This window comes from Phallusia mammillata, chromosome 7, assembly GCF_965637545.1.
Source record: "Phallusia mammillata chromosome 7, kaPhaMamm4.hap1.1, whole genome shotgun sequence".
In the NCBI taxonomy this organism is placed as follows: domain Eukaryota; kingdom Metazoa; phylum Chordata; class Ascidiacea; order Phlebobranchia; family Ascidiidae; genus Phallusia; species Phallusia mammillata.
Window position 1 is genome coordinate 19,793,872 of NC_137258.1, and position 13,708 is coordinate 19,807,579.

Sequence of the window (13,708 nt, forward strand, 5' to 3'; positions counted from 1 at the left end):
AACCGGAGGCAAATGGGCCTGAAATTATCTCTGCGGTTATGCGATGCTCATAAGCCAAGCTATATCGTCTCGCGGCAACCACGTCGGCATTTGGAGACGCAAGCGCGGCCTTCAGGTTCTCTGAGCAAACTGCAGACAAACAGCATGACTCGGCCGCTCTAGCGTTTAGAGGCCGTGAGATAACAGCCTAACTGTGTCTTAGGACAAATTAAGCAGCACTTGTTGTACAGACGTAGTTGAAAATTATCACCCTTGTCGTAGTTGAAAAATAGCACCCAAAGTATGTCTTGCATAGGGCAGATGTGTGCTAATGTTTTTGTACACCAATAAGTAGCACAAAGTCAAGAAGTCTGTAAGTCCAGTTTAAATTATCACTTAATTTATGATGGTTTTCATATGACACAAATTAGTGATAATTGGCTTTTAGCTTGTCTAACTTAGAGCTTTCCCTCTTTAAAGATGGACTGAAAATTTTGACTGCCAAACTATGTAACGATTTGACTTGGGTCTTAACAAAACGCCGGTTGGGGTAACACAGCAGCTTGTGTGGTGACATCTGATACGACCAGTAGTAAACACACGAAACACCGACGGTGGGCTTTCGGGGACCATCAACATTAGCAGGACCGACGAAACCCCGGGTTTGTGGCGTCTGGGCGGGCGGGTTTGAACCGTGACCACCCCGCGCCAAACACTGGGGTGATAAGGGGCGCGAGCAACTGGGTTTTGTTTGGATTGTAAGTCAGTGATACAGCGTGTCGTGGTGTTTGTTTTCTTGCAAGTGACCATGCAGCCTATAGGTGACAGTTGTGATTTGTGATAAATAGTTGAATTTTAAGTCTGCATTTTGACTAAAACACAAGCGCTTTTTCTGTATTAATCCAGTAACTCAAGTCTGTGTTAGCTGTAGCCTTAGAACCCCAAAAGCGCTATAAATGTAAAAGGTAGTTAAACCGCATTAAATGAGAACTGATCGTAAAGTTTTCCTTTAGTTTGCTTTGTGAATTTCTTCGAAAATTTCACGTGCTTTGTTGACTTACCGGTCAAAATTTTACAGTCAACCATCTTGTTTTTTGCAGCGACAAACGCATGTAGGCGAAACTGACTAGAAAATTTTACAATATCCTGTGGGTGTTTGCGAGGGCGGCGAAAATCAAAAGACGACGAAAACGGAAAAGGGCGGAAAGGCAACAAACCCGAATCGCCGCCACTGTAAACAATCTGGACAATGGACACAGCGCGACTAGCCATTGTTACGTCATCGAAAAAGCGCCAATCGCGTCAAGCCGGTTCAAAAATGGATTTACTACACAGAAGACACATGGCAATTCTCTTCATATTAGCTTTGCTGACACCTAGTGTACATGCGTGTCCAAGTGGGTGTCAATGTAGCCAACATGAAGTCTGGTGCAATGGTGCCAATCTCACAGAAATTCCACCGAACTTGCCTTTGGACACTCGACATTTGTTCCTTTTCAACAATAAGATTTTTAACATTGCCGAAGGTTCACTGTCACGTTTGAGGGTAAGTTACAAAAAATATGGATAACTTTATTGACCTAAAAGTACCACTACCGCAACACGCAATGTGAATACCATGTTTTGTATTTGAAACCTTCACAATTTCCACATTTTTAATGGAAAACCCCGACATTTTTTAGAGTTTATGTTATGCTACAATTTCGTATTCGTTACTGATTTTGACAAGAAATACATTTACTTTTGCAGAATCTGCAGCTGCTAGATTTGTCCATGAATCGACTTACCAACCAAGGGCTGCGTTCAAACGAATTGAACAAACTGAACAAGTTGGAAGAGCTGATGTTAGGACACAATAAGATCAGCACAGTGTCAAGTAGCATGTTTTCAGGTAAGAACCAAAATACAAGTTGATTTTTAAGGAGACAAAACACAGTTTCAAGTTATCACTGTAAATTAGAAATCGGGAGCCATGCCCTTCCGAAACAATTTCTAGGAATAGGGCTTTAAAGAAAGTGAGGACTAATAACAAAAAAATGCATCTGGATGTCAAAATATTGGCAATTTGCTGTGCGGTTTGGTGGTGTTACCCTTTTTTATGGGTAGTAGCCTTTAATATAAAGTAAAAGCTAATAAACTACAGTTTCAAACTGGTTTGGATATCAAACTGCTTGATAAAGCCAAAATAACCGCTTTTATTCTTTGTCGCCATATTAACCACACTTCACACATTATCCCAAAAGGTAAAATGGCGCTTAAGAACAAAAAAAATATTTTACCATTTTCTGTCTCTCTGACGTAACTGCATGTCGTCACAGGTATGACGAAGCTTGTGCGTCTTTATCTGAATGACAACGCGATCCAAAGCGTGGAACAGAACGCTATTCGAAACATGAGCAGCTTGCTGGAACTGATCCTCAGCAACAACAACATGCAAACCTTTCCGAAGATAACAAACAGCCCAAAACTCCAACGTTTATGTCTTGACGGCAACAAGTTGACAAGACTCCAATTTAACAGCTTTGAGGACCTTAATCTGGAGGAATTAACGGTAAGGAACTAAAGTACTGATTTGATTTCCAGTTGATAAGGCAGAAAACCACTTAAATTGTCTAGTTTCATACAAACCAACGTTAGAAAAAGTAGCCCAAAAATATAAAAAAGGCTAAAAGAAATGGTAATCTTCATTTAACTTTTCATAAAAGTCTTGGTTAGTGTCAAAAGGCAAAACAAAATGAATGCTTCCCATTGGAAAAAGTGGTCATAAATTGGACTTTTCTTCCACCAGCTTCTGGTAAACAAAACATCTTGTTTTCAGTTGGCAGGAAACAAGCTCACCCAACTTCCAAAGACCGCGTTTCGGGCCACAAGCAATCTACGCATCCTCGACATTAGCAAGAACTCGTTTCGAAATGTGCCAGAAATTATAAGGTGGGTCATGGGATGATCATATATACAGGGGTGAGAGCATTTTCGTAAGGCGGCGGGCAAACACTGAGCCATAGTGACGGATGGATTCAAAACAATAGAGAGGAAACCGGCTTATTGAAGCCCGTGGGACGCGGGGGTCTAGCTCGGAGTTTTTGTTGTTTCAACCGTTGTTCCGCAAAAGCGCTTTCGTTAGCCACGCCACGTAGCTGATTTTACGACCTTTGAAACTTTTTATAGTTGCAGATTTTGTCACGAAAACATAACATGAACATTTACTATCATTTATGTTTCATATTGCACCTACTGTGATAACGGTAAAATCGGTAAAACACTGATTTAAATTATTAAAATTTTATTTCACGATTCATGACCATATGACTTTACTTAACACCCACAGCAAAAAGAGGTTATAAAATCGCATCCCTGGGTTAACCTTTTTACAAAGCACCCTTATCACATAGTTACAGATTTAAAAGTCATCTGACACGGCCAATATGACTTTAGCAAAACAAACAAACGAATCTTGTTTTCATGAGAGTCAGTGACCCTTACCTTTGACGTACAATAGTGCATTGAGTATAGCGCCTAACCCTAATGTGGATTTCGCGTCAAGTCGTACCATAACACGGTGTACGTAAACACTGTTCAACATGCTAACTTCAGACACTGCCGCTTGGAGATAGCCAAGTGCCGTGTTTTGGTGCGTTAACATGAACAAGCAACTGATAATACAGATAAGGTTGACATAAGTACGTTCAAAAACCTGCCAATGGTTGCGTAATGTTGTAAAGCTGGAGAAGCAAATTTTGCATTAACAATCTCTAGGGTCCTTTAAAGTCCAAAAAAATGTACCTGCCTTGGTACAGGTCTACTATCTTCAAATACAAACGTATTAAAGATAAAATTGGGTCCATGTGCTTTCGAAATACACGCGTTTCGTAACTACAGTTTACCTGACCAGCCATAACCATACAAACCGACAATTGAATCAGTCAATGTCAAAGCTGGGCTTCTCAAAATCAACCTTTGGAAAATCCCAAACTTCCCACTGTGATGTGCAATCATCCACCTGCGACAGCGCCCCACAATCGCAGCGTTCGAATATAAACAATACGTCTGTGTCGTCATAATTGCACCAAGTGCAGACAATGCTTTCAATGGTCGAGTGCTGAATTGGCGCTGTCCAAACCACATAGAAATCACCCATGGACGTAAATTAATGTTGTGAGACTGGTACGACGTGTTTAAAGAGATGTTGCGTGTAAACTAAATGGCGGTTTTTGGACAATAGGCGAAGCTTGATTGGCAAGAACGAATAATACAAACCGGTATTTGGGTAAATTTAATGACAAACGTTAAAATAGGTGATTTGCAAAAACTGTGTCGAACCTTTCAATATGGCGTCCGAGTACAAGATCTCAAGATGGGTCCGCACAGCCAACGTGAATATGATTTAATACAGCATTATTAGCGAAACAATATATATATGTATATATTTTACATATGCTGTGACAATACTTTATTGCAGTTCTGTCAAATTAAAGGTCGCCTATAAGATACTAATGGAACGTTGCAGAACTGTAATGATTATAAGACACAACTTTAAGCTATATTTCGATTATCTGAAAACATGAATTGATAATCGTGAAAAATCACTTTCAGCCACGTTTTTCGATATGTATCTGGAATGGAGGTTAAAGCACAACGCGTTAATAACACATCTGAATTTCCGGCCATTAGCTTCGGCATGGCGTCAAGTCAAGTACACTGAAGGGAGTGTGTGTGGTGCCAGACAGTACAGAGCGGCGTAATTGCCAAATGAGGGCCCGCTTTTAACCAAGCAGTGTGTTGGATAATTACGATTGATGGCGTTTATACGAACCAAGTGCACTTCTGTGTAGTGAGCAGTGGCGTTTTCCGATGATAACTTGAGCGCGGTTTTGTTAATTTGCTGCGTTTTTGAATAATTGATTACCGTTGAAAAGGCGCTGCTGTTACCAGTTGTCAAAAATAATGAGGTAGAACGTTGGTTGGTGGCACGTTTAAGAGCACTTTAGTTATATGTGGTAAACACTTAAGGACAATTTGGTTTAAAAAACACTTGAGTTTCGCTAAACATAATAAAATGCGCAACAATTAATATACACGTGCATTTGTTTAACTTACGTCAAGCACACATTATTAAACTGTTAAAACGCCAATACATCTCGTAAATGAAACGCAACGCCTCCAGCACATTTTATGACAAAGTTGTATGTCGCCTTACAATGTACAACACTGAGAAAGAAAGTCATCCCTTAGAAAGTCATCCCTAAAAATAGTGTTGCCTAAATTTTACCATCTGTTTTTGATTTCATTTAGGAACATGACATCTTTGAGCAAGCTGAATCTGTCCGTGAATGCTATTGCGAGTTTGCCAGCTAACCTCATACATGGAATGAGACGCCTCAAGGAACTGGACATTCATGACATGCGACTAACTACGCTTGCAGAAGGATTTATACCAAAGGGCGTCTACTTTAACGTAGCGGACTTTTCTGGTAACCCATGGAGGTGCAACTGTGCCATCTCGTGGCTATACAAGATAATGAGGTGAGTTATACTTGCTTGGTAGATTTAGAAATGGATCAAAATGGAGTCTAATTGTGTTTCACATTTGTAGACTTCAAGTTGGAGTGTTTGTCAAGACTTCAAAGGTTCAGTGTCACCAGCCGTCAAATATGCGAGGACAGTCACTTAAGAACGTCCGAGTACAGGCTCTCAATTGCAAAAGGTAAATATTAGCAGCTTTCACAACGCCATGTCAAAAAACAGTTAGTGATCGGTTAGCACAGTTGGATGTAACTAACCTGGTCTCAACAATATTTTGGAAGTACCCCATTATTGCTATGAAGAACTGTTTCAAAAACAAGTTTTTAGCGCATAAGCGTACCACATACACGTCCTGCGCATCCAGCGTTCAATGCTTTGTGCAAGGGTTAACACAGCATAACCTGCTTAACATCGTGCAATGAAGAGTGTGCGTTCAAAGCACTTCTAATTACTTAAATGTAAGAATGATTAAAAGATTCGTTTATCGCTTGTTAAGGCATGATATAGCAAGTAACACATGTACGCCTGCTGTAAAAACTACTCCTGTTCATTTTGGCCCACCAATGATGTAGGAAAAAACCAACAAACGCACATTAAAACTCGATTAGGGGCTAGTGAATCATCTCTCAAGCTTAACATGGGTTGCTTATTGATGCCCTGCACGTGCCAAGTATGCCATCAGCACTCGAGTGGAAACTAATGATTCGATTACCTGGTTTTTGCAGCAACTCCGAGGGCGACGGCATCGCAGACACGAAAACAGAAGAGACCGAAACACCCCACAGTCCCCCTACTTACCCCAATACGTGCCCGTTTATGGAGTGCAAGAACGGGGCAACTTGCTACATGAACAAATCAAGGCCTGTATGCCGGTAAGTTTATTGACTTGTAAAATAAACATAGTTAATCAGTTTTAGGCCATTTTTAGCTGCAAATGTCAAAAATAACAAAATTGAATGCGAATAAAAATTCTGTATTACTTGGCTGTTGTTGACATTATACGTTTCTGTACCTACAGATGTCTACCAGGGTGGAAAGGTTTACTGTGTAGCGATCGTATCCCGTCAACATCTACTACCACAATGTCCACAACCACACAGAAGACTACTTTACCCATACTCAACACCCCTGGACTTCATTTTGACCCAACGACCCTCACCGAAACGTCAGTGGGAATTTTCGTGCCCAAAATTAACAATCTCATCACAGTGACCGTTTCCAAGGTAGTCGAAGGGCAAAAGAAAAATCCACGGACGTTTACGATTTTGCCTCGCGGACACAAGTACACAGTTAATGGGCTTTCCAGTGGAAATCGGTATAGGATATGCATCACTATGCGCGACAATACTAACCCCGCTCACGTATTTGACGATACCTTGTGCGGTGAAATAGCCACGCCGGGTACATCTACAACTTCCACGACAACCACAACAACAAACAACACCAAAAAGCCGGTGGTTGTGCCACCTAAAACGGGAATTCCGTCTGAACCAAGCTCGGATACAAATCAAGGAGAAAGTGATAATGTTTCCCAAGTAACTAGCGACGAATTTCAGCTTTTTTATCCGGTTCTCGGAGCTGGATTGGGCGCTTTTGTCATCTTGGTGGTGGTGATCATGTTTTACGTTTGCTACCGTAATAAGCAGAAGCTTAAACACGCCAACAACAACGACTCAATGCGACCACCAAAGCCGGAATTCAAGCACGCTCAGCCCGCCAACGAAACCGAGATGGTCCCAATGGTCTCAAAGCAAAGGTACATGCAACAACAGCCTGCTATCACAACACCTATGTTACAAAACGGCGACGTGAACTACGTGCAGCACCCAAGTGTACAAGCGATGTGTGTTTCACCAAAACGCGTTGGAACGCCGCCTAAAAACGGTTCTTTGGGACGCAGCAGCAACTCGGGAGGCAGCATGATCGGGACACAGGTGCCTTATACAGTAGATCGGCAAAGATGTTACTCAACAGGCTCAGCTAATGGACAAATTCACCAAGTAACAATAGAAGATATGCATTGCCAACAGTCGCCCACCCATACCACCTACCAGTCAAATGGCGGCATCTACACTGCGCATTCGCCTTACACGACATCACAAGTTCCCTACACGTCATCACAAGTGCCGTATACGTCATCACACGTGCCAATGCTGACCAATCGCAATCAGGACTATGTTTTTCGGTCGCATGGCGGAAGCGTAATTCCTCAAGAGAGCTACGCTGAAACTGCATACAACGACCGTCCAATGCCAAGTGGTGTTATGCCAGGTCGGGCAACCAGCACCACTGTAAACCAGTACCACCTTGGACCAATTTCAGCCACCAGTGCCAGCCCGGCGTGCACTTACAGACCAATAAACTCGGCTGCCGCTGCAAACGGCTATGGGCAAATGCCACGCCAATCCCAGTTGCACTATACACCGCAAAAACATAGCGTTTATCCGAACTCGCGAATCATGGGACCAGAAACGTACGGACCTTCGCTGCCGCAGGCACACATGCCCGCTTTTCAAGACACACTAGTCATGTAGAAATCTGCTCGCTTGCGCCACCTTACCGCTGTGATTTTCCGTTTTCTATTCCGCGCGATGGCGCTATAGTTCAATTTTTGAAGTTTCTATAAACCACTTTTTTTTGTCGTACAAAAGACCAAGATAATTGTAACATTGTGGCGTTACAGGACCACGCGCTATAGCTTTGCCCATGCTTTAACAATGTGCCAATATAACAGCTTAGTAGCTGTATTGTTCTTCATAAGGCATTTAGGCCTAGTTTGAATGATGTTTTTCTCGTAAAGAGACAAGCGTTGTGTATTTAAGACGCGATTTTGCAACTTTGTACTGACGCATCGCATGTTTTTCAAACCAAAAATCTTGCCTGGTATGACCGCTGCCTTAGTGAAAAGATTCCATTCCATTACACACAAAACTATTTCTGCCCGAAATCAAACATCTGTTTTTTCCGAATACACCAAAAATGGGCTCAACAATTTTGCTTGGTACACCATTTTTTCACTACTTGATTATTTTTCAAATTTGTTTTGTGAAAGTTCACATTCGCTGCTTTGCATTTTTCCTTTTTCTTTTCAGTTTTACTACTTACTATTATTTTTATCCTTATTATACGTGCTACGTCTTGCTTCGAACCCAAAAACAGCAATAAACCTCGTCTCTGCGGCGAGTTTAAAGAAAATCAAGTGATTGAAAAGTCAGTTGAGACTGAAGTTGATAATTGCAAACCTTTGTTGTACTCATAAGAGAAAAAATTAAAAAGTAAAATTAACGTTGCAGATTTAAACAGCCTTAAAGGTTTACCATATAAAATAAAACGTTTAAGCACACTGTACTGTTAATTTTAACCACAAAGATTACTAGATATGAGCCAAAAGGCAGAGACAGGTGTCAGTTAAAGTAAAGATAAAAAAAGGAATGGTCAACTGTGCAGAGTGCATTAATGGACTTTAATTAAATTACCCACCCTTACAATCATTCCAAGTATAACAAGAAACAGTGTAGTTTGTAGGACACAAAGTCTTCAGTTACAGTTTTCAAAAAACTTCATTCAAATCAAATCTTGCAAAACTACTTGCTAAGTAGACATATACAACATATATGTGTATATATCACAGGAACTTCTCTAAACATTTGAAAGTATATTAGACCCGACAAAATGTTGAACACCACTGATCACTATTTGTGAGGTAAGGTATGTTATGTTGGTTCTAATAACTATTATCTTTTCATTGCTATGTTGATGCAACTAGTAAAGCCCTCAGAGAGCTTTGAGCTCAATTGACTTTAAAATAATAAACATACCCTGATCCAGACCCAAGTTCAATGGATTGAAGACAAGACTTCATATTCCTTTCATCCCAAGCTTTCAACTGATGCTGTCGAGACTGAAATCAAAACCCAAATTAAAACTGCATAAATTTACTCTTAGCATTGGTCAAACTAGATATGCTACATAAAGTTAGATTTTTTAGCACAACATCAAATTTAAACAAAATTTTAGTACATCAAATTGTGGATTGTTAAAAAAAATTAAGAAAGAATCAGATACCTTTAAAGCACTATAAATTCAATGAAAACTATTAAACGAGTTGATATGCATAGACTTAGAACTGTTGGTATATGCTTGAAATTACCGAATTAAATCCAGATGTGAGAATTTTTCCTGTGTCTCCAAGGCATTGTATGCGACTATCTTTATGGTTGTCATGTGCTTTTCCTTGTTGCACAACTGAGTTAGCTCGAGGATCCATCACAAACAGCTTTTTGTCCTAAAATGATATGAACAAAATGTTGGTAAATTGACATGTACAAAATAGCAATATTTACGATTTACTACATTTTCTATGAAAAAATACGCATTGAGATTAATTACGATTGAAAAAATCTTTTTAGAAAATAAAAATACGTTTTAAGAATTCTGAAAAATACAATTTTACCTTTGTTGTGCAGGCGATAGTTTTTCCATCATTTGACCAAGAAGCTGACTGAATTAGATCACATTCAACAGTAAAGTCTGCCAAAAAGTAGAACAAAACATGAGATCTTTACCATTAAAACTAAAGTAAAACCTTAATTCATCGAAAATCAGTTGATCATACTTTAGGATTATAATATCAACTTGGGCAAAATTCTGGACAATTTCATAAACTATCTTTGGCGACATCAAAGTTCCGTTACAATGCTTGATGTAGCATGTTGTTGCACGTTACCTACCCCCAAACCGCTACTTTTAATAAAATATCATTACTATCACAGAAAAAAAACTTAGTTTTGTTTCTAAATAAGTTACAAACCACAAAGTTAAGCTTTCCAAGGCGCGTAGTAGCGTGAATCTACGCAGCCGTATGCATCGTACATCAAAATCAGTACAGACCACCATTACAATGTATATGTTTTATGAAGTGGTGGGATTCAAATTTTTTGTCAGCCGGTTCTTTCACAAAAGTCATATTTTTAGCCGGTTCTGTTCCAAAAAGTCCATTGACAGTAACCAGTAATGCTAACAGGTTCGCTAATCTCATAAAATTTTGTGAGACGGTTCGATAGAACCGGTGCGAAGCAGCTGAATTCCACCACGGGTTTTGTGCCTTTAAAAAAAATTGTGAAAATAACTGTAGTTTAGGCTACTTGGCGTTAAAATTCTGGACATTAGCATTGTTTTCAAAAATTATTTCCGGACACAGATTTTACTCTCCAATTCCAGACATATTTCAGGAAAATTCCGAACATCTGGTAACACTATCATATTTACCAATATTTGAAGTTCCAGCTAAAATATCTAAAACTTGAAAACTGTTTCCAGCAGCAACAGCCACCAAATTAGTCACAGGATGGTGTTTCACAAGCTCAGGCCTTCGTCGGAAACATTGAAATGTTTGTGTAGGATTCAACGACCCACTGATGCCAGATGAAGGAAGGTTCCATACTTTTACCTAATTTAATGTAAAATTATAGTTATGCATTGAATTCTAATGAGGAGTATAACTAAACCAATACATGCCATAAGTGACTCATTCGAGTAATGAATATATATATATCCATAAACAATGTTCCAAAATATTGTATTTTTTTAAGTTACGCAAATAACATGAACAAGATTAAAAAACATTTGCACCAAAGACACAGAATTGGAAAACAGCTGCAAAACACTAATTAAAAACAAATTCACATTACAAGTGAAAGAGAGTGCAGCAGCTGCACATTTAAGGTTTACAGCTAATGTGTGACAAAAAAGTTGGTAAACTTGCTAGAGAAGTGAGCAGCATGAAGGTCAACATGACTGAATGAGTTGCTGTAAGTAATGTAACAAAATAAATGAATACCACCAATAAAAACCCACACAAAAACGCAAGTGTTTGATGATCAAGATCAATCAAACGTACAAAGAAATTATAAAGTCAATACTCATAAATATGTTGATAAATTACCTTCTTATAAAAAAGCACAGTAAGAACTGCTATAAAAACCAACACAGCAATTGCCACCCCGCAATGACATTTTCTACAAACTGTCCTAATTTTATGTAGTTCAAAAATCATTCAACAATCTGATCAGTTTGCAGGGCAATAATACACTACCAAAAAGCATTACAGTCTTAGTGGAATATATACTGTCTAAAAATCAAGTCACATACACAATTGCCTGTTGTATGTTGTTTACAAAACCAACACAGGAATGGCTCTTACCATACAATCATCAGAGGCAGATATTAGCACATTATGGTAGAACAGTGAAAATTCAATATCTGTGATAAACCCAGCATGAGCTGCAAGCTGTGGTTCCTGACCCTTTCTTCCTGAATCATTAACTCCAAAAATGCCAAGTTTGCCTCCCCCTACAGAAAAACCCAATTATTCGCAGGACACACAAATGTAATTTACACATACCAACCACATTACTATTGTTTAATGTTGAAACAGACTATATTAGTCACTAAAACTTTACAATTAACTAAACTGTTTTGTATATAAATAATAGAGTACAGTTATAGATCCAGATTCCAGAATGCAATCACACATTATTTGTAGTTAACAGGATACTTGCACTGTGCATTTGTACATGTGTAAAGTACTTGTGTCACATAATTAACAACACAATTATTTTCAATCCTTTTTGGGTTCCAAACAAAATGCAGCGTCTGATAAGAATTTTTTGTGACATTTTTAAAAGTAAAAAGTCAAACAGCACCAAAAATATGTGCAGATGGATGGAGATTGCATATGCTGCAGTTGAATGAATGACAAAAGCTTCAAGCAAACATACTAACCTGCTTGGCCAACGTTGCAAGCCACAAACTTTGCCCCACATGCAACATGATTTCCAAAACACAGCGGTGTTTCTACAGATATGTCTGTGATGCAGTCCTACAAAGCACATACACAGCAGTTCACCAGCTTGTTTTTAACTAACGTCAATACTATATGTCAGGGTGGTGCAAACCCCGGCACACATGCTGCATGTGCCTTGCCCAAACTTTTTATCTGGCCTGCTAACACTTTCTGTGTATAATCGTCTACTAGATTTGTTTTGCTTGAAATTGCACACCATACAAGTCCAGGCCAATATGTATTTACTCCGAGGTAACCCGGGTTTTTACACTACTTGTGCTGACATAACCACATTAAATTTAGCAGTTAGTTCAGCTTCCAGTAATTCAAATGGGCCCCAGTGAGAACTGATGTTTTTGTATGTTTTACTGGCATTTGTACAATTAGTTTAGGTTGATTTGCATAGTGTTTTTTTTACTGCAAAATATGTCACATGCAAGATGTTTGCTTGTAAATGGCCAAATGATAAACCTGTACCCAAAGCCAAAATGTCAAACCAAGCAAAATGAATTGTAATGACACAAAGCATAAGCAAGTCTTGCACATAAACTGAGTCCAGTTATGACATGGAAATTTAAATTAAAAAGTATGTTGTTCCAATCAACTGATTAAATACATAACCTAATGAGAAAAAATCATTAAGAAAAAAACAAATGGTACTTTTATGACTTTTAATAGTTATTAAAACTGATTGACATTACCTCTTTTCTTCCTGGCTTTGGAACCGAGTTCTTGTATTTTGATGCTTTAAATCGATACATATTCGATATAAAACTTAAACCAAACAAGAATTCTGTTTAACTGTGTATTGAACAACTTTTAACATGTAATACCTAATGTCGTTTGACACAGAAACAAATGTAGGCAAAAGATTTTTAGGAAACAAAAGTTTTTGCTGGCCCAAAACAAAAACTAGTAGTTTCGGTTGTCTAAAATATTGTAGCGAATTATGACAATACCTTTCTAATTCAACTTTTCTTAAATGCCTGAAAAATGCATGAAGTTTAATAACAGATTATAAGCATAAGCAGTTAACTGCTATTGTCTCCACAAAATAAGTTACCTTTTTGAATTTTAATAAAACATTTTTATGCTGTTTTTTGGCTGGTTTAAATTGTCACAAACATTTTATTGCAATAGATACATACAATTCTTTCCTAGTTTTAGTTGTAAGAGATATTTCTCAGGTATTTTTTCTTGTAAGCCAAAAATGCTAAACGATATAAATCTTTCCTTTTTTCCAACAGTAACCGTACTTTTAAAAAAACTTAACTCATGTGACAAGTGCTTATTCTTTGTAAACATTTCTTGCAACTAAACAACACCACGTCGCAAGTTTGGGTAAAAACTTTTCTATTTCTG

At 38.6% G+C, this 13,708-nt stretch overlaps 2 protein-coding genes across 2 annotated transcripts in view; one reads left to right on the forward strand and one right to left on the reverse strand.

Moving 5' to 3' along the window:
- Positions 1–13,203, reverse strand: part of LOC145237173 (coronin-7-like) — a 61,023-nt gene extending 47,820 nt beyond the window's left edge. Inside the window, exons 1-7 of the mRNA XM_080099941.1 lie at positions 13,048–13,203; positions 12,286–12,382; positions 11,705–11,853; positions 10,771–10,951; positions 9,956–10,032; positions 9,653–9,787; positions 9,321–9,403 (exon numbers count right to left, since the gene is read on the reverse strand). Coding sequence (XP_079956067.1) covers positions 9,321–9,403; positions 9,653–9,787; positions 9,956–10,032; positions 10,771–10,951; positions 11,705–11,853; positions 12,286–12,382; positions 13,048–13,107 — 782 coding nt within the window. The 5' untranslated portion in view covers positions 13,108–13,203. The remainder of the gene's footprint in view (positions 1–9,320; positions 9,404–9,652; positions 9,788–9,955; positions 10,033–10,770; positions 10,952–11,704; positions 11,854–12,285; positions 12,383–13,047) is intronic.
- On the forward strand, positions 1,057–8,697 carry LOC145237172 (vasorin-like). The gene is made up of 8 exons (XM_080099939.1): positions 1,057–1,525; positions 1,729–1,870; positions 2,298–2,530; positions 2,798–2,910; positions 5,272–5,502; positions 5,573–5,683; positions 6,228–6,374; positions 6,521–8,697. The coding sequence occupies exons 1-8, from the start codon at positions 1,229–1,231 to the stop codon at positions 8,034–8,036; spliced, it is 2,790 nt and encodes a 929-aa protein (XP_079956065.1). The 5' UTR covers positions 1,057–1,228; the 3' UTR covers positions 8,037–8,697.
- Positions 13,204–13,708: the final 505 nt, after the last annotated feature.

What these genes read in the sequence shown, in the direction of transcription:
- LOC145237172 (XM_080099939.1), top strand. Translation starts at nt 1,229, where the DNA reads ATGGACACAGCGCGACTAGCCATTGTTACGTCATCGAAAAAGCGCCAA. An exon ending in GTTCACTGTCACGTTTGAGG is followed by an intron (nt 1,526 to 1,728) that starts GTAAGTTACAAA and finishes TTACTTTTGCAG; the next exon opens with AATCTGCAGCTGCTAGATTT. An exon ending in CAGGCTCTCAATTGCAAAAG is followed by an intron (nt 5,684 to 6,227) that starts GTAAATATTAGC and finishes TGGTTTTTGCAG; the next exon opens with CAACTCCGAGGGCGACGGCA.